Consider the following 21,186-nt stretch of genomic DNA (forward strand, 5'->3'; position numbering starts at 1 on the left):
AGAAGGCTAGGGGGCTGAGCTTTTTGCAGCTTGGGGGAAAAAAAAAGTACCCCACTCTGCAAAGATCTGTTGTAATGATCTTTTTCTTCTGATAAGAAGATACTTTTCTCAGCTTGCATTCTTTATTCACTCGGGTTCGGAATGCTTAACCTGTTAAAACGGCTCTTTGGAAGTTTCTGTCTGCACTTGAATGCACGCTAAGGGAGCAGTACCTGGCTACAGAGGAGGCTCTTGGCCTTGTGTTTCCTGAGTGATCCTTTGAACTTCCTCTTTTACAGGAATTGGTGCACACTCCCTTCGTGGGTTCCCTGTCTCTTATGGTAATTCTCCTATCTTAACATCTCTAGTAACCTGAGGACCAAGATTTCCCGTCTAAGCCACAATTCCTGGTCAGGACCCTGGTTTGTTCTTTGTTTTGAAATGTGAAGTGGTTAGTAAGCAGCACTAAACTATGAAGCTGGAGAGCAAACTTTGCCTTTGGGGGGCGGGGAGGTGGATGTTAGAGGTCAGAGTCTTTAAGTTAGTCTTTCCTATTTGTTCCTCTATCCCAGGGAGCTGGAAGAATCAGTGGATTATAGTGTCATGGGCAAGAAGGTAGACAGATAGATACATGTAGTTAGTATAACAAACATTCTCATTCTATTTTATCAAGCTGAGGGTCCTCACACAACGTTCACTCTAAATCTCTAAGCCTGTCTCCTCAAGGCTGCTCAGCAGTGCTACATAGCTTAGCTGAAGGGTCAGGTCCATTGTCTAGCCGAAGTCTCTGAAATGAGGGTCAGGATCCTGGGGGAGACTCTCCAGCTGCAGGGCAGGTCAAAGTAGCCTCTCTCCAGATGAGAAGAGCAGAGCATGTCTGCTTGTCCAGTGGGCATCAGTTCTTGGACTGTTTGGTTATCTTAAGTGATGTCATTGAGTCTCAGGTGCAGCCTTAGGTATGAGGATCCTGACTAAGCTAGTTTTTACATATCTAAAAGGCTTTTTTTTGGGGGGTGGGGCTATGGTCCTCACATATAGTATTGTTATTAGCAATATCACAGACTCTTTAGCAAACAAATCTTTATACAGTTTCTAGAATGTTCATCCACATATGCTCCAAAAAAAGTGATGGAATCCACACTAAGACCGGCAAACTTGCAAAATCAAAACTGAACCCTTCCAGATTTGGTTATATGAAACTTTTCACACACACTACCCAATTCCACTAACCCTATGTTTTGTTCACATTGGAATTCTGGCAACTTCCTAAGTAACCATCACAGATGGTTAATTGTCTTGTGTTCACTTGACCAGGCTAAAAGACGCCTGGATAGACTGGTGTAAAATCTTTCTGGATGTATCTGCTTCTGGAAGAAATGATTTCCATGGTGACCTGAGGAAAAAAGATTGGTCCTCACTGGTGGGAACCGGCATCATCCAATCAGGGGAGGAGGACTGCCAGGGACCGGTAAGACTCGGTATACTCACTCTGTGAAAACTGGGACATCTCTCTCCTGCCACACTTCAGTGCTCCTGGTTTTCCATGGACTGGGCCAGCTTTTACGCAGTAGCTTTCCACTCCCATCCCCCACCCAGGCCTCCAGTCAACTGATATCTTCAGATTTCTACCTAGTCCTCGGGTCTTCGGATTTGGATCCAGACCGTCATACCAGGCAACTTTCCTGGAGCTGCAGATGGCAGATTGTGGAATTTAGCCTCATAATCTTGTGGCTAATCTCGTACAATCTTCGTTATCTATATACCCATTGGTCTGTGGGGAACTCTAAAACACCAGCATGCTGCAAATATTTTTGACCTTGTGCACTGTGGCTTCCCAGTGCTTAACAAGGAAGGCATGGTTCCCTCTAATTACAGGCAAGCAGACAGGTGATTTTAAAGAGCAGTGACAAAGCCTTGGATCCATGCCTTTGAACCCATGTCACTTATGTTGTGTCCTCTGCTTGTGCTGCTCCCACCAAGACTAACCAAACGTTCTTTTTTATCCGGTCCTAGGGACGTCGTCTGCACAGTCTTTCTAACCACAGAGAATCACACCTAGCTGGCTGCCTCTGTTTTTCTTTCCCATTAGACCACAAGCTCCCTCAGCTGTGGTGCATTTTATTCAGCTTGTCTCTAGGGCCTTAAAAGGAGCCCCAGCACACCTCTGAGCGCTCAGGGCTTTTTGCAAAGAACCAATCAATGCAAGAATGAACGCGCCACCCGGCCCTGCAGGATCGCAAAGTGCCTCTCCACGCCGACTTTGCTCTCCGTGCCCGGGCAGCTCTCGAAGAAGAGGTCAGGAGTTCGAGGAGGTCACGGGGAACCAAAGCGAAGGACTGCGAAGGAGCCTTGCGGCACTAGGTGCTGCCCACCTACCAAGAGCTTTCGGCGAACCAGGACAACCAAGCCTCCCGGAAGCGGCCTCGCCGGCCTCCCCCCGCCCCTCCGGAAAGTGGGCGTGGCCCTCATGAATAATGAATCGCCGGGGGGAGGGGAGGGGTCCGCCCCCCTCGGGCGGGAAGGGGGAAGCGCCGAGGCTGCCTGACTGGAATCGGGGGAGCTGCAGCGACGGCGGCTGCGGGAGCAGGGCTGGCCATGGCGGTGTGGACTCGGGCCACCAAAGCGGGGCTGGTGGAGCTGCTTCTAAGGGAGCGCTGGGTGCGGGTGGTGGCCGAACTCAGTGGCGAGAGCCTGAGCCTGACGGGCGACGCCGCGGCGGGCGAGCCCGAGCCGCCCGCGGTCGCCTTCAATGGTCTACCGAACGGCGGCGGTGGCGGCGACTCGCTGCCCGGGAGCCCGAACCGCGGCCTGGGGCCGCCCAGCCCTCCCGCGCCGCCCCGCGGTCCCGCTGGGGAAGCGAGCGCCTCGCCGCCCGTGCGCCGAGTGCGAGTGGTGAAGCAGGAGGCGGGCGGCCTGGGCATCAGCATCAAGGGCGGCCGAGAGAACCGGATGCCGATCCTCATCTCCAAGATCTTCCCAGGACTGGCGGCCGACCAGAGCCGGGCGCTGCGGCTGGGCGACGCCATCCTGTCGGTGAACGGCACCGACCTGCGCCAGGCCACCCACGACCAGGCCGTGCAGGCGCTGAAGCGCGCGGGCAAGGAGGTGCTGCTGGAGGGTGAGCGGGGCCGAGCGGGAGGCAGCGGGTGGCGGCCTGGGCTCGCCAGCGCGCACTTTGTTTCTGCCCACCCTGATGCCTGTGCGGGACAAGCCGGTTCCCTCCGCCTCAGCCACCAGACCTCTTCTTCTGGGGCTCCAGAATGTGGAAAAACTGAGGCGTCCAAAGAGGAGAAAGTTGGGCAGCCACCGAAGTGTTACTTTGCCGCCCCTCAGCGAGACTCAGCTGAGATTTAGGGGGGAGCAGCAGCCGCGTGCGAAGCTCACCCCTCTTGCACGATAAGCTGGCACTAAGCACCAACTACTAGGAGAGTGATCGGCTCGAGTTGTGTAGTCTCCTTTTTCCCTGCTGGGAAGGGTTGGTTGGGCGCTTTCTTTAGTCACCCCGGGCTCCCCGGGGCGGGACGGTCTATTAAATCCATCCACACCGATGCCAGCAGTTTGCTTGGGCAAACCACCAAAGCGCTGGTTAATTTATGGGAATTTAACCCATCATTGGCTCTCAACAATAACCAGAGGAGATCACAGCACTTCGTGGAAGGCAGAGAGCTGATACAGCAAGTTTGTGTGGTTAATGAGCCTTGTTTAACAGTGGAGGCTCACGTGTTTGAGCATTTTACTGCCAACTAGAGTTTCGCCCCTTTTGCAAGAGCCTGGTGCCAGCTTCTTACCACTTGCAGGCGTGCTGCCGCAAGACCAGTAGGCAATTTATAAGAATCCTGAAACGGTACCATCACACGATAAGATGTGTGTGAATAGCCTTCTTTACCGTAAATGAAGATGTGATCTGTGTGCTTCGTTTCATGTGAACTGATATAACTCAGGCAGAATTAAATCTCATCTCCAAAGACTCATGCATGTTGAAGGTGATGGCGTATTGTAAACGGGAAGCCAGTTGCTAGTGTTAGAAACAATTGCAAGACCAGCTTCATTTCCGCTGTTGAGTCAAGTCATTCCAGGAGCATTTATTGCTGCTAGCTGTTTAATAGAAAATGTGAAAGGTGCTGTCCCTGTTGTATCTCTGCGTGGGGAAATGATAGGAAATGCAAAACAACTTCTAGGGAGGTGTAACATTAGGTACTTGGCTCTAGTACAAACTACAAGATGCTAAGGGATTATAAATTTAAGACGAATTTGACGGTAGCATTTGGGGTGATTCACAGCCTGTACTCAAGAGGCAGAGGCAGGCAGATCTTTCAGTTTAAGAAGAGCCTGGTCTACATAATGTGAGTCCCAGGACGGCTAGGGCTTGTCAAAAAAAAAAAAAAAAAAAAAAAAAAAAAAATCCAGAAAGTATTTGCTGGAAATGGGCTTAGTCCAGGAGGGCTTTCCAGGAAGTGGTGATGGAAGTGTGTAGAGGTGAGTCAGGAGAGATCGCTGGTAGGAGAACTGAAGAGAAGGGTCGAAGTTGGGGAGAAAACTCAGACTAAGGGCAGAATTATAACTTAGTAAAATAATTTTCATCTTTCTGTTTTTGTTGGCCTGGAATTCAGAGATTGATATGCTGAGTGTTAAGATTAAAGGCATGTTCCACCGTGTTCAGCTTGTATGTGTATATATATGTGTGTGTTCCTGTGAGCATGTTCACATTCAGGCCAGGCTGGCCTCCAGGTGGTCATTTTACTGATTCAGCCTCATGATTTCGGGATCAACAGGCATATACCTCCATATTCAATTCAGTTTTCTCTTACATTTTAAAAATTGTTTTATGCATATGAGTGTTCTGCCTTGAGTATAGCTATGTCCCACATGCATACCTGGTGCTCTTGGAGGCCACAAAAGAGTGTCAAATCCATTGGGGTTAGAGTTACAGGTGATTGTGAGCCTAGAGGTGGGTTATGGGAATCAAACCTAAGTCCTCCATAAGAGTAGCCAGTGTACTGTTGAGCCATCTAACCTGCTGAGCTACCTCTCCAGCCCCACTTTTCACTTCTTTGTAAATCTGTGGTACTTGGAAGCAATCCGTTTTATAAAGAAATAACACGGTGCCCAGCAGTGTTGGTGAATGCCTTTAATCCCAGCACGGGTAGGCAGAGGTGGGTGGATCTCTGGGTTTGAGTTCAGCCAGGTTTACAGAGTTCCAGGACAGCCTGGTCAGAGAAACCTTGTCTCAAAAAACAAACAAATAAGGGGTTAGAGGGATGGCTCAGTGGGTTAAGACCCTGTACTTCTTTTTTAGAGGGCCCCAGTTTAGTTCCTAGCATACAAATCAGGTGGTCCACAAACACCTGAACTCCAGGTCTAGGGCATCTGATACTTTGTGGCCTCCCAATCACCTGGACACATAATTACAGATTGTTAAATTACTTTTTTTTTTTTTTTTTTTTTTGCAATGCCTCAATTTTATAATGTTTGATTTTATGAGTCTTGTTTATTTCCCAATTTTAGGTAGGACCAGACAAGTGCCCAGAAATTAGTGTTAGTGAAAGAAGTACAAACACAACAAAATGACATATGTTTGTAAAAATAATTATTACTTTAAATAAGTACCTTGACACTGGTCTAGGTAAGTATTTGGGTATTACTCTTAGAGCCAGAATATTGAATTTCATCTAGTTTTGTGGTATGTTATAGTGATACAGTTCAACCCTTTATGCCATATTAAAATGCAAAGCAAGAGCTTCTTATTTACCAGTGATTTGGACCTAGTGTTCATAGCTGTAAAATGGCAACCATCGGGTAAATGCTTCCCACTGTTCATTACCCCATTCATAGGCCTTGTGTGCTCTTAGGGACAGGCTTGCAAATGATAGTGAAGTAACATTTATTAGAAGCTTTTTTACCTGGCCTATGGCTTTATTTTCCAATTTTATGTAAGACCGTTTTTGTCTGTGTAGATGTGGGAAAGTCAGTCAGTATAGTAAGTTTGTGGTGTTCCATTTTTAAGCCAAGTAAAAATAAAATTGTTCAAATACAAAATCCCCTAAAATAGTCATTTAGTGAGCCAGACAGACTAAAATTGAGAGCTGTTGTCTTCCGGACAAGCTACCTTTTTTATTTTTCTCCTTAAGCCAGAGTTTCATGTAGCCACACTCTCCTTGGTTTGAGTCTGACCTTGAACTCCTGATTGTTCTGCCTTTACTTCCAAAGAGCCACAGTTACTGGCCTGTGGTACCATGCTTGGCTTTTAAGAATTTAAAGTGTAGTGGGATGAACTTTTAAGCCCAGCACTTGGGAGATAGGCAAAAGCTTTTCCAAGTTTGAGGCCATATCGAATTCCAGGGCTATGTGAAGAAACCCTGTCTCAAAAACCTGCTACAGAGACTAAAGCAGGAGGAAGGATTGCTTCAAGCTCAGCTCTAGTATCCAGAGGAAACCCTGCTCTCAGGGTGCTGCTACAAGCCCATTATCCCAGCACTTGAGGGGTGGAGCCAGGAGAATTGACAGCAGTTTGATGACAGCCTAGGTTATAAAATTAGGGGAGAGGGGTAGGAGAATGGAGGGGGAGGCCATTACTCCTTAAACAACTGTAAGTGATATCGTCCCTCTGTTAGACTCCCTGAAACATTGCCTTGACATAACATAATAATCTTTTGGTGGTGTGGGCAGGGAATTTCAGGCATGTTCTTGCCACCCACATGTCAGGAGCAGCCTTACTATCTGGTTGCCTGAGGTTAGAGAATGGAGCTAAAGGTTTTTTTTTTTCTTTTACCTTGGAGAGGTAAAGGCATTGCTCTTACAGTCTCTGCTCAAACATTCACATACACACCCTTTTTTACCCTTTTCATCCTAAGGAAAAAAAACCTGTAGGGATTTTGTCTTTCTTTGCTTTTTTGGAGACAGGATCACTATATGACCTGCCCTGTCTGGCCTTGAACTTCCTGTGTAGAACAGTCTGGCCTTGGATTCAGAGATCTGCCTGCTTCTGTATATGATGCCATGCCCAGCTTCACATTTCTTTGCTAATCTTAAAGAACAATCAAATAGTTAAGCTATATTTTTGTGCCTGTGTCTTAGCTTCTCTTTGTCTTACCTGTGAGAAACTGTTTCTGTAGTCAGACACCACAACCCTCTTTCATTCTGGGTTTTAAGTCTGGGTCTCATGTAACCCAGCCTGATCTTGAATTTGATATGTAGCTAGGGATGACCTTGAACTCCTCCTGATTCATCTGCTTCTACTTCGAAAGACATTTCTTACAGATGCTCTTTCATGCTAAATTTGCCCTCTAAATTATTGCCATGATGTGGGAAAGTAATTTTAATAGAACAGTCATGAGACTTCTAAGAACATTTTCTAGGAACCATAACCAAACTATAATTTAGGTCTCCATGGATAACTTCAACTGCCATTTTCCTGCCATGTCACTGTCTGGGTGAAGGTTACTAGACTTTTCCATCAAATGTGTCTCTTCATGAAGAGGAGGAATAGCTAAGAGAGCTTCCCATAGTTCAGAGTTGATGTTAACAGACCAGTTCAGTGTTCTTGGCTTGATCAGCACATTGAGCCAACCAACTAAACAAAAAATAATGCTCCCATCTATGAGGTAGTGCTTGTTTTTTTGAGACAGGTTTTCTCTGTGCAGCCTAGCTGTCCCGAAACTGGTCTCTTAGAGAGATCCTCTGCTTCCTTGCCGGGATTAAATGCCCACGCCACCACCACTGGGCCTTGAGTTTTAACCTGTTTTCCATTTTTCTGTCTATATGGCCCTTTAAAAAGATCTATGTATTTTGAGTGTATTTATACATACAGCATGACTGTGGCTGTCAGAGGATCCTTGTGGGAATCTGTTCTCTCCTTCTACCATGTAGGCCAAGGGATGAAGGGTTGTCAGGGTTGGTGGCAAGCACTGTTACCTGCAGAGCTGTCTCTCTGGCCTTGCCCAGGAATTTTCAAAGCTGTGAAGTCTGCTCTGTCAAATGAGGAACAACACTGTGAGGTTAAGTGAGATAGATGAATGCAGTTACCTAACAGCTCAGTGGTGCAAAGGGACCAGAATCTATTCTAGTGCCTTCTCTTCTTTATAATCCACTTACACCCAGCTCCTGTCTCTTACTGTGTTGCAGCATACTGAGAAGTTTGTGGGGGTAAAAAGCTGAAGATGGTTCATGGCATCAAAGGATGTAATGCAGTTGAGAGAGAGCTAGGTGTGTTGGCACATGCCTAATATGAGCAATGGGGAAGCTGAGGCAGGGGAATGAATGCAAGTTATAAGGCCTGCCTAGGCCACATAAGCAAGGTCCTGTCTTTAAAAAACAAAAATAAATTGGGGGAAAGAGAAGACCATTAGCCAGAGAGTGACTGCTAAAATGTGTAATGTTGGGATCTCTGAAAGAAGTAATCTGTTGGGGGACGGAATAGTTGTGACTTCCAGAGGGAAGGGGAATTTGATCCTAGTCTTGAAAGGCAGAGCACTTCTCTGTAGATGAAAGTCAATCCAGGTTGAGAGGGTAGTTTGAACAAAAGCCAAATGAGCATGACATGTAGTGGGGAGTGGAGTGGAGAGCTCACTGGTACAGACCCAAGGGAAGAGAGGGAAATCAGTTGGGTTTATGCAAGACTTTGAAAGAGCCAGAGGAATTTGGATTGCCTTCATTCTGTCATTCAGCATTTAACAGGTACCCATAGCAAACACGCGGTAGGTGCTGGGAATTCCAGATTGGAAGTGATCCCTACCTTTAGGCTAATAGGAACAGTTATAGCCTGTTGTAAATACTTTCATAGGGGTGAGACTCCCCTGGAAACAGGTAGGTGTTTAAAGGAGACAGTGGTGATGGTAAGAAAGTTGGTATTGTGCACATGTGTACAAATGCGTATTCCTTCACAAAGTATGATCAGGGCGGTCATTTTGAAACAAGATTTTATAAATTTTTGATCCTTCTGCTTCAGTGTCCTGACTGGGATTATCTTTGACACAGGGAAGGAATAGGAAGTGTTTGCCAGGAGAGAACATGGAAAAGTAGGCAGAGGGCAGGTCATCAAAGCTGCGTATACAGTGCTTGGTGGTGGTCTCTCTTTATGAGTCCTTATAAATGAGTTTGGTTCTCGGTCTTAAAGTGATAACACAAGCATACAAGGTAGTAGTGCGCCACAGGAAAAAGGGTACTTTCTCAAAGGGACAGGAGTTGGTTGTGGTGACCTTACTCATTTGCTTGCCTCTGCCTCTATAGTGCTGCAATTGAAATTAGGCACCACCACACCCAGCTTCAGATTTTTATTTTGATTTATTGTGTATTCCTGCTTTACCTGTATGTATGCCTGTGTACCATGTATGTGCAGTGCCCATGGAAGCCAGAAGAGGGAGTCAGATCCTCTGGAACTGATGTTACAGATGGTTGTGAGCCACTATGTGAGTGCTGGGAACTGAACCCAGGTCCTTTGCAAGAGTAGCCAGTGCTCTTAACTGTCTAGCTATCTTACTGTCCCTATAGATCTGCTTTTCTTTTTCTTCTCTTTCTCTTGTTTGTCTGTTTTGAGATGGGGTCTTTGTAGTCTACTGTCTCCTGTGTAGACCAATATGGCCAGCACAGAGACCCTTCTGCCTCTCAAGTGCTGGGATTAAAAGTATGCACCATCAAACCCAGCTCCAATATTTCCCTCCTAATATGAACTGTTTGCCACACAATGAGGTCATTATATCTGTCAGGAAGTCTGTCTGGAAAATGAAATTGTTGTGGAGACCATTTGGAATACATATGTGACCATATTATCATCAATAATGAACTTCACCCTAATATATATTGCACTTTGAGTCACTTAGCTGTTGATGCTAGAATGATTTCACGTGTTTTCTTCCTCTTTATCTCGTTCTTTCTTGATTTCTATTCTATATTTTATTTATTATTAATGTGATGGATACTGCCTGAATGTAGTATGTCTGTACACCATGTGTGTGCCTGGTGCCCACAAGAGGCCAGAAAAGGGTGTTAGATTCCCCTGGGACTGGAGTTGCTTGTGAGCTACCACATGGGTGCTGGGAACCGAGGTGAGTCAGTGGAAGAAGAGCCAGTGTTCTTAACCACTGAGCCCTATTTCTGTTTGTTATATATGCATTGTAGCATACAGCATTAGTAGATACTCACTCTTGAGAGTCTGTTCAAATTGTTACTGACTGGAGATATGCTGTGAGACAGGCTTAAGTCTGGGAAGCTGCACATATGCTTAAGATGAGGGAGGGCTGTAGAACTGTCTGCAAAACAGACAGTTGAGAAGCTCAGACTCTGAGGCTTCCCTAGTGCCATAAAGATAGAGACTGGACAGAATAGTGTAAAACTGCAGCCTCGATATTGGTCAGGTGAAGTCCCAGCTATCTAGGAGGGAGGATCACAAGTTGAAGGCCAGCTAGCTGCAAAGGAAATCTGGGGTCAGCCAAGGGGTCAGCCTTGATCACTTAGCAAGACCCTGTTTGAATAAGTAAACTGGGTAAGGTGGCTCAGGCCTTTAATCCAGAACTTGGGAGGCAAAGGCAGGCAGATCTGAGTTCAGGGCCAGCCTGGTCCATAGAGTGAGTTCCAGGACAGTCACGGCTACACAGTGAGGCCCTGCCTGCCTGAGGGGGTAAGGATGGGGGGCATAACCAAACAATCTAAAGAAGTTCAAAATGGGAGAGAAAGAACTGGAGCATAATCATGGATTTCTGGCTTGGGAAACTGGACAGTTGGGAAACCAAAAAGAGGGAGCATGCTTCACACACAATCTTTGGGAGTCAAAGGTAGGTAGATTGAGACTCTGGGATCCTGTCTTAAATAACAGAATGTATCAAAGGAGAGAAGCCCCGTAACATGACCTAGGAAGAAGTAATTTGAGGTAAGAATGAGAGCTTCATTTCAGGGCATGTTGCCTTTGAGTTACCTTAGTGACGTCCTGGTGGAAAAGGCAAGAAGCTGGTTGGAAGTGCAAGTCTGTGCTCAAGAGAAATGTCAGAACAGCAATGAATATTTATGAGACATCAGGGTAGAGGTGTTAATTGTGGATGGAGTCATCAAGAGTAATGCAAATGAAAAAGAAGTAGAGCCAGACTAGATTCCTGTGGAAAATCTGCTTTTAAAGCCAGGGAAGAGGAAGACTCTGGGAAGGAATGGCACAGGAAGATGGGAGGGGAGCTTTCAGAGTGAATTAAGTAGGGAGAGTTGTGGCGTATTTGTTTTCCAGAAGGGAAGGACAGCAGTCTGAGGGAGAGGTTGCAGAGATGGAAGGGGTGTGCAGTTTGTTTCTGAGCCAGGAAGTGACATGATGGGAACAGAATTTCGGTTGGCAGCAGTGGATGCTCTGGATGATGTGAGAGAGGAAAGACCTGAGGTAGGAGAAACTACAGCTGCTGCAAAAGAGTAAGCCAAACTAGAGGGGGGACAGCCATGGGGTGAGGCTGAGAGGACTCTTGCCAGAGGACATAGCAGAACACACTAGGGACCTTCTCTTGCCTAGATAGCCTCTTCCCAACTGTCCCACAGACTTGACACTGCAGCATGCTCCTATTAACTCAGTGCAGGTGCTTTGATCCCGGAAATGCTGAGGTAGAAAAAGTTATCATTTCAAAGGAAGAGATGACAGGGTGCAGTGGCAAGGGACTTTAATGAACTTGGTTGTGAAATTTCTATCCAGGGACAGGAGTGGAATGGTTACTGGGAAGACGGGATAGCTTGTCAGATACGGCAGTCATGCTGATCAGCCTTGTTCTAAAGCAGGCAGACAGTGGAAGTGTATAGCATTTGAGAAGGAAGGTTTTGGTTCACAAACTGCAGAGGAGAGGCCAAAGCAGGAGAATAGCTTGCAAGTATACCTCAGGCCTGATCCTTCTAGTGAGATCCAGGCCAGTGAGACCCTGTCTCAGGAAGAAAAAAAAGCAAAAGAGGCTAGAGAGATGGCTCAACAGCTAAGAGTTCTGGATGCCCTTTCAGAAGACCTGGGTTCAGTTCCCACCTAAGTGACAGCACAACCACCTGTAAATCTAGATCCAGGAGATCTGATGCCCTCTAGAGAGCACTAGGTGTGCATATATTGAACTGACAGGCACTGGCAAAACACCTGTACATATGGAAGTATAAAGTAATTTTTAAAAGAAAAGGTAAAGTTACTAGACTAAGGAAATGAGGACATTAATTTGTTATTGACAGCATCTCACTGTGTGTTCAAAGCTGTCCTCTAACTTGCTGTGTGGCCAGGCTTGCCTTTTTTGTGTGGTGGTGGGTTTTATCTTGTTTAGAGACAGCGTCTCCTGTAGCCCTGGCTGGCTCAAACCCACTGAGTAGCCAGGATGACCTTGATCTCTGATGCTCCTGCCTCTGCCTTCTGAGTGCTGGGAGTACAAGTATGTGCTACCCTGTCATCTTTTTCTGTTTTTGTTTGCAGAGACTTTTGCTGTCATCTCCCCTGACTTCAGGCTTTTCTGTCTTTTTGAGAGCACACCCTTTGCAGCAGCTTTGTTCCCGTCTTGTAATGGGACTGATACACTACCAATTGTGCTAAGGAGGCTCTCTAAAATTGTTTTTAGGTTTACATTTATTTACTTATTGATTGACCTGTGTTTTGTCTGTGTGTATATAGGCACATGTGTGCAATTCGGGGGTGATGTCTGTGGCGTTCACAAACACCTTAGACATTGGTTCTCTTCTTCCACGATGCAGATCATCATTGGGTTTATCAGTTGGTGGCAAGAACCATCTTGCCATTCCTGGCTTTCTTCCTTTTTTTTTTATGTACACTTAATTTTGGCATAAAATGGAGTGAAAAACTGAAAAAAAAATCTTTTTTTCCCCTTCAAATAGCCAACGGATTGTTTCAGCATTATTTTTCAGTTCTTTGGTACTCTAAGTTTGATAATTGATGGTGGCTGTCTTGAGTGCTATGTGGAGAAAGATCAAAGCCATATCTGGATTCAGCTGGAATGACTGATGTGCTTAATTAGTGCTGTCTGCTACCCTATGAATGACCTGTCTCCTTTTGTCATTGATTTGTTGTGTGTCTTTTATTTCATTTTGTCATTATCATCATTATTATTATTTTGAATCGGTCTCACTGTGTAGTTCTAGCTGGCCTAGAAGTCTATGTGACGAGACTGGCTTCAAACCCTAGGGATTCACCTACCTTTCCCTGGGATTAAAGGTGTGCACCACTGTGTTTCCCTGAAGTGCATCTTTTTATATTCCTTTGTGTGTATGGCCTGATTCTGGATATTCTTTTTTTTTTTCTTCCTATTTGAGATTGTTGAGTTTTTTTGTTTGTTTTGTTTTTTGGTGTGTGTGTGTGTGTGGTCTTTTGTTTGGTTTTGTTTCTAGACAGGGTTTCTCTGTGTAGCCCTGGTTGTCCTGGAATTTACTCTGTAGACCAGGATAGCCTTGAATTCACAGAGACCCACCTATCTCTGCCTCCTGAGTGCAGGGATTAAAGGTATGTGCCACCACGACCCAGCTAAAAAAAAATAATTTCTTATTGTTGAGGCAGGGTCCCAAGTACCCCAGATTGGCTTTGAACCTAAAAGATGGCTAAATCCATTATCTAGTTGGTAAAATGCAAACTTTTATCATGATAAACTTTCAGTCATATCAACTGCTACTTTGTAATATTCCTTTTAAATAAACACTCGTCCTTACTCTTCGATCCTTGATCATATAGCCAACTAGTTTTTGATATGATTCACGGGTCAGGAACTTAACTTGCACCTGGAAGCATATAACCTGAAGGAGAGAGTTCCTCCCGGGATAACGAAGGTGGTGCTATCGAAGCTGAATGGATGGTTGCAGCTGTAGACCATAGATGGCACTACATTGATATTAGAGATTAAATTAGAAGCCGTCATGTTAGTATTGATTTAGGAGTCTTATAGCCGGAAAGAAAACAGAATGCATTGCTGCAGTACAACAAATGGAGATTTTGAACCGCCCTTACCACTCTTAAGTCTCAACCTTTATTTAATGGTACTTTAAACATCACTTTCTAGGAATTTGTAGCAGCTTCGAAAATATTCATTGTCATCTATTTTTCCAGATAAGTCAACCAAAATTGTAGCATTCAGGCCAGGGATATATTTCAGTTAATAGAGCGCTTGCCTATCCTAGACAAAGCCCTGAGTTTTTCCCCAGCACTCTAGGTGTGGTGGCACACATCCCAGCACTTTGGGGTGGGAAGATGATTATTAGTTCAGGCTCATCCTCATCTATATAACAGTCCAGCCTCGGTGTATGAGACCCTGGGAGGGAAACATGCTTAGCTAGGCCTTTAAGTCAGAGATAGGTAGATGAAATATTTGTTTATCAAAATAAAATATACAAGTTTATTTTAGTAAGAATTATTTGACTGCATGAAATGAACACATACTAATTTAAGCTGAAGTGTTGTGTGTTAGTTACCTCAGGTAACTCCTAAGACTGAGGGTGGCTCCAGGTTTCGGTTCAGTAGAATCCAAAAGCTCAAATTATCTTGGTTGGCCACAACAGTTCCTGTTGTGGTGAGTCTAATTTTGTATAATTGGCTGACACAAACAGTTTTGGAATATATATATAGTCCTAACTTTTTTATAAATAGGATCTCTACTGGGTAGCCCAGGTTGTCTTTCAGTTCTCTGCCTCAGCCTCCTGAGCACTGGGATTGAGGGTGAGAGACCCTCACCTCGCTCACCTCGTCCTGGTTTAGTCACTTCCTACTTACCAGCTTTCGGAAAGGATTCTAATTAGCTCTACTTTGCCCACTTCTTAAACCTATGTCACTGTTACCAAGATGATAGAGACAGTGGTCTAGGCCTGGGTCATGTGTCTGTCAAGGTAAATATTAATGAAATAATAATCATGGGGGCTTCCACTTGAGTTTATACCCACAGTCACAGTGCAGTCAATGAGACTGGGGACCAAAGAGTGCTTTCATATCTAAGTTGTAATTTTAAAAATTTGTCTTTTATATTGTAAATTTTTAAGAATTAAGACATGGGAGCACACACCTTTAATCCTAACATTTGTGGGTGGGGCAGATTCAGACTCAGATTGAACCCTGAGTTCAAGGCCAGCCTGGTCTAGAGTGAGTTAGTTCCGGGGCAGTCAGAGCTACACAAAGAAACACTGTCTCTAACCCCCTGTCCCACCCCAATTAAAATGCAGGGATACTGCTGTGTATATAAACAGAGATAAAACATTCATGTATATAACATTAAATAATTTAAAAATTAAAACAGGATCAGTGAAACGGCTCAGAAGGCAAAAATGCTTGCAGAATAACCCTAATTATCTGAGTTTTGGGGCCATATCATGCACATTTGCATATATGCTAATCAATATACATAATAATGATATAGGCAGAAGTTAAATGACTTACTGAAAACTTACTATCTTAATCTTGGTATGCATTATAACAAATTTCTAACAGCCCATAGAGCAATGGACACCATCCTCTTTAATTATATCATCATTATTATTTGAGACAGGGTCACCTATATCCAAAGATCACCATGAATTTCCTTTTATGTCCTAAGCGCTGGGATTACAGGCATGAGCCTCCATATCTAGTTGGTGTGTGCTGGGAATCAAACCAAGGCTTCCTGCATGCTAGGCAAGCATCCTACCAACTGAGCCACATCCCCAGCCCTGTTTATGTTATCAGTAGTAGTAGTTGTTGTTGTAAGAGTAATGTTTTGAAATGTATTCTCACCGTGTTAAGTCCAGGCTGGTTCCAAACTTCTTGATTCTCATGGATTTTCCTGCCTTAGATTCCCAAGTTGCTAGGATTAAAGCAACATGGCACCGTTCGTAGTTCCATGTACTTTAACTATGAGGAGACTGAGTCCAGAAACCTTAAGTTGCTTGTCTTACAGCACTTGTAGGCGACAGAGACAAGATGCACCAGTGTCATCAGATCTAACGGTGGACAAGTGTGGTTTGAGAAACTAGCCGGAGTCAGAGGTCTCTGGATTCCAGGCCAGCCACTGGCTATCCAGTGAGAGTTTATCTTTAAAATAAATTTGAAAAGTAACAGCAGACTAGACAGATTTACTGTAATAATAGACTTAGTGTGTAGGAAACTTACGATGTGATTTCTTTTGCCTCTCTCCAGTGGATTTCTCCTGTGTCACTGTTTTATCTGCAGGCCCTAAAACAGCATGTGGCCAATCACCTTATATTGAATTAAGTATGAGTCTCAGGAGCTTTCCCGTTTACTCTTACTTTTTTTAATTAAAAATTTTAATTGCATTTAATTATTTTTGAGTAGTTGTACAAATGTGTGGTCAGAGCAAAACATGGAGAAGGGTTTCTTCTTTTTTGGGTCTTGAATGGGGACGGTCAGGCTTAGCAGCAAGTGACTTTACCTTCCGGAGCCATTCCACTGCCCTTCTCCCTTTTTAAATATTGTATTATTGTTCTTTGCCCCAGAGCACATGCAATATATTTATACATATGGAAGTCAGCATGTTATTTTAATATTGGAGAACACCAGGTGTGTACTGTGTGCATTCCTGATGCCCAAGGAGGTCAAGAGTTATAACAGTGCGAGCCATCATATAAAAGCTGGTAACTAAACCCTGGACCTCTGCAATAACAGCAAATGTTCTTAACCAGTTGAGTTATCTCTCCAACATCTGTTTGCTTTTAACCCTGCCTGGCCTGGAACCTACTTAGACTTCCTGAGTGTTGGGATTGAAGATACCGTGACTGGTGAAAAGTACTTTCTTTTTAATGATTTTTTAAAATTTTATGTGCATTTGGGTGTTTTGCCTGAATGTGTGTCTGTGTGGTGGTGTCAGATCTCCTGGAACTGGAATTACAGACAATTGTGAGCTACCATGTGTGTGCTGGGAATTGAACCCAGCTCATCTAGAAGAACAGCCAATTCTCTTAAACTTTAATAAGTAGTATTCTCCAGGTTGCATCTACATTTACAAATAAATGCATTCTGAAATAAAACAAAACCGGTTTTGCTAAATGTCTTGAATTTACTTCCTTTTTCTCATGTTACTGTTGTTAGCTCTGTTTTCATTGTAGTAAGGAAAATCTACATTTTCAAAAACTACTGTCTGGTGGTGGTGGCCGTAGCGGCACCTGCCTTTAACAGGCTTAATCTACAAAGTGAGTTCCATGACAGCCAGGGCTACACAGAGAAACGCTTCTTGGCAAGAAGAAGAAGAAGAAGAAGAAGGAGAGAGAGAGAGAGAGAGGGAGAGAAAGAGAGAGAGAGAGAGAGAGGGCAAGCACTTATAGTATATATGACATTTTATTTTAGAGTCCTGAGGATAAATACACTGTGCATTATGCTGTTAGACCTTTGGGAGTCCTCTGCTTTTACTTTGTAGGTTTGAGGGTCAGGGTCAACAGAACAAGCACTTTTATCCACTGAGCCACCCCTCGTACCTGTTTCTTTCTTTCTTTTTTTCTTTTTTTTTAATAGTTTAATGTATTTTAATAGCAAACTTACAGGAATAGCACAGAAGACAGACAACATAGGGGACAGAATCAGGTATTGGCAGCTTCTCCACATTCATTTGTGTGTGAATTTTTAACATAAATGTAAGGTGTAAAGCATTAATGCAAGCAAAATGTTTCAGTGAACACATTTCAACAGTTCAACTTTACAACAATTATAAATAAACCTGTTAAAAATTTCTGGACAACGCCAGCATTTGGATTTTTAAAAAAGATAAGTAAATTTCTTATTGACGGCAACTAAATGGTGTTAGTAGCATTTTTATCATCCGGTAGATTCCATCCATTCACTAGACTTTTCTGAGTTGTCCTACATGCAACTACATGTTTTTAATGCTGTCTGTCTTCTATGCTGTTCCAGTCAAAGGAGAAGGGTGAGTAAGGAGGTGTCCATGCCATGTTTTACTTTTGAGTCAAGAGAGAGTGTCATGTAGCCCAGACTGGCCTGGAACTCACTCAAGTTTCTGGAAGCTGTCCTTGTTTTGTCTAATTGCTTTTTGTTGAGACACTATCACACCGTAGCTCAAGTTGGCCTTGAACTCTCAATGAATTCTGCCTCAGCAGCCAATCCCGAGACTTGCAGTAATGAACCTCCACAGGCTCACTCTGTGTTCAGCAGTTGCTCCAGATCTTGCTTTCAGGAGAGCCACAGGAAAAGCTTCTTAAAATAATAAAGCATTGCATGTGAAGAAAGAATTATTTAATGGATTTTATGCCTTCCCATTTTTCAGGCATCATAGTGTTGCCATTGTAATGGTGTCAGTGTCGCAGAACTAGGACTGCTGAGTAGCTCGAATAAATGAGAAACTCGCTGAATCTGAAAAGTTGCAATCTTAAAAAATTCTTTTTTAAAGACTTCTCTTTCTGCTAGGTATAGTGGCTTTAATCCCAGCACTTGGGAGATAGAGGTAAGCAGATCTCTGAGTTTGAGGTTAGTCTTCTGGTCTACATATTGAGTTCCAGGGTTCTAGGACTGCCAGAATTACATAATCAGATCTATCTTGGGGGAAAGAAAAAACAAAAAAAACAAAAAAACAAAAAAAAAAAAAAAAGAAGGGGCGGATACAGGGGTAGGAGAGATTGCTCAGTAGTTAAGAGAAGCTGTTTAGTTCCAAAAAAAAAAAAAAGGAAAGAAAGAAAAGAAAAAGTAAAGGAAAAAAAAGTTACTTTTTAGGGCTGGAGAGAGGGCTCAGTGGTTAAGGGTGTTGTGGCTGTTCTAGAGAGCCCAGGTTCAATTTCCAGCATCCACATCGTGGCTCACAACCTTCTGTAACTCTGCTTCCAAGGAAATCGGACTTCCTATTCTGATCTACGTGGGTACCAGGCATGCAGTGGTACCCAGGGATACCTGCAAGCAAAAGCAAAATACTCATATATAAAATAATTTTTAAAGATTGTTTTTTAGAGAAAAATGCCAGGTGATGGTGGCACACACCTTTAATCCTAGTATTGGGAAACAGAGGTAGGTGGGTCTCAAATTCAAGACCAGCCTGGTTTATAGAACAGCCAGGGCTACACAAAGAAGCCATGTCTCAAAAAACAAGTTATTTCTTGCATGAGTGTATGTGCATCGATGTATGTGCACCATGTCCATGTCTAGTGCTTGCAGAGAGAAGGCTGGAGAAGGGCACTGGGGTTATGAGCTGACATGTAGATGCTGGCAACTGAACCCCTCAGGTCTTCTGCAGTAGCAACTCATGCTCTTGACCTCCAAGCCACACCAGCCTCTCACTTTTAAAGTCCTTAAAGTAGACTAAATTGTGATAGTGATATGGGTCTAGAGAGGAGAAAAGGTGTGAAATAAAGAGAACTAGGGGACTGCACCTGTTAGCTGTAGTTCCTACTACTTAGAACGCTGCAGTTTTAAGGAGGATTACAGTTTTAATGCCTACAGAATAAAGTCAAGGCAAGCTTGGGAAACTTAATGAGACCTTGGGTCAAAATAAAGTGGCAAAAATCTTACCTTGAGTGTGTCAGCAACGAGGTTTAAGCTCCCATAATGCACTGAGTAATGGCTCGGGTGGTGTGACATGAAAATCCTTTAATAGTGTTTAGTAAGTATTATGAGATTTGCCTTTATTGTTTTATGTGTGTGCATGTGCATATGTGCACAAATGAGGTTCCCCTGCCCTAAAGGCCTGAGGTACCAGATCATCTTGGAACTGGAGTCATATTATTGTAAGCTACCCAATATGGGTGAGGGAACTGGACCTCAGATCCTCTGAAGGAGCAGAGAGTTCTAATAACCCCTGAGTCATCTTTCTTGCCCTAAAATATTAATTTTATCCATTTGAGAAAAAAAAAAGTTTTTATGAAAGTAATGCATTTTTTAAAAGATGTATTTATTTCATGTATGAGTACACTGTAGCTGTGTAACTGTCTTCAGACACACCAGAAAAAGGTATCAGATCCCTGTTACAGATGGTTGTAAGCCACCATGTGATTGCTGCGAACTGAACTCCGGACCTTGGGAAGAACAGTCAAGGCTCTTAACTGCTGAGCCATCTCTCCAGCCCAGGAATGCATTTTTCAATTTGGGGTGGGGAAGGCAGGTAGTGTTAAATCACCGGGTGTTATCCTGGTGTAGACAGACTGACCTGACAGGAATGTTAATCCATTCACATTGCACTTACTGCCAAAAACAATGAACTTCAAAGACCAAGCAAATAGAAGAAAACCAAAAACACCTGAGAAATTGTTCTTGGATTGTTAGAAAGGTAGCCTGGAAAGAAGCTTAAGTCTGACCAAGATATTTATGAGCAGTCTTCATCATTTATGTAAAATAGACCAATTCTGCAATCGTTTCCCTAAAGTACTTTATCTTCGGCTTCTTTTGGCCTGTGGTTCTGGGTGGAAGATGAGCTAGTTGCACAGGCCATGAGGTCAAGTAAGCACACGTGTTCTGTGTGATATTGTTTAAGCGTCAGTTCATTAATCAAGCCATGCTAAGGGTGACAAAACACATAAAATTCCTACCACATAGGTATTTAGAAACACAAATGTCCTTCCTCCTCTACACTTCATTCCCAGATGGAATGTAGCTTTAGAATGTCAGTCTACCTCTCTGGAGAAACTGATGTTAGCTGATTTAGGAGCATGTCAGTGTAGTGGCACAGGCTGGTAGGCCCATGATTCGAAACTCTGATGTGTACCTGGTATTTAAGTCCTGTTCCCTGTAACCTCAGCATTTACCTGAATATTGTTAATGTTTCAGTGTATCAGGCTAGGCTCACAACCAGAAACATTTCAGTGTATCTTTTTGTCCTCATTCCTAGTGCCATCCCTGACCAGCAAGCTGGTCAGATCGAACTGTGCATGTCCAGGCAGGTTCCTTTGTGGTGTAAGTGTGAAGGGCTGGAGTTTTAGCCCTATCTCTGTTCTTTCTTAGAAGGAGGCTTTCTCATTTGTCTTACCAATTTCCACATCAAAGCAGGAGTAGCTATCTTACACCTCTCTGCAGAGGCACTTTGCACACACATTCTTACTGTGCTGGCTAGTTTTGTCAACTTAACAAACTACAGTCACCTGGAAAGAAACTTGATTGAGAAAATTCCTCCATCACACTGACTCTCTGGCGTGTATGTGAACACTTTCTTTTATTGCTTATTTATATAGGAGGGTCTAGCTCACTGCAGCAGTACAACCCCTAGACTGGTAAGCCTGGGCTATATAAGAAAAGTAATCAAGCAAGCCAGTAAGCAACATACTTCTGTGATTCTGCTTCAAGTTCTGAAACCACTGCCCTGGATACTG

At 43.8% G+C, this 21,186-nt stretch overlaps 1 protein-coding gene across 2 annotated transcripts in view; it reads left to right on the forward strand.

Annotated features, from left to right (window-relative positions):
• Window positions 1-2,559: 2,559 nt before the first annotated feature.
• Window positions 2,560-21,186, forward strand: part of SNTB2 (syntrophin beta 2) — a gene marked incomplete at both ends in the record, with an annotated part of 72,105 nt that continues 53,478 nt past the window's right edge. Inside the window, one exon of one of the 2 annotated variants that reach the window (XM_080936886.1) lies at window positions 2,560-3,097. In XM_080936886.1, coding sequence (XP_080793012.1) covers window positions 2,575-3,097 — 523 coding nt within the window. The remainder of the gene's footprint in view (window positions 3,098-21,186) is intronic. The other variant, XM_080936887.1, reaches the window with a different exon arrangement.

The sequence above is a fragment of the Micromys minutus genome, assembly GCF_963924665.1.
Source record: "Micromys minutus genome assembly, chromosome: 24".
Classification (NCBI taxonomy): domain Eukaryota; kingdom Metazoa; phylum Chordata; class Mammalia; order Rodentia; family Muridae; genus Micromys; species Micromys minutus.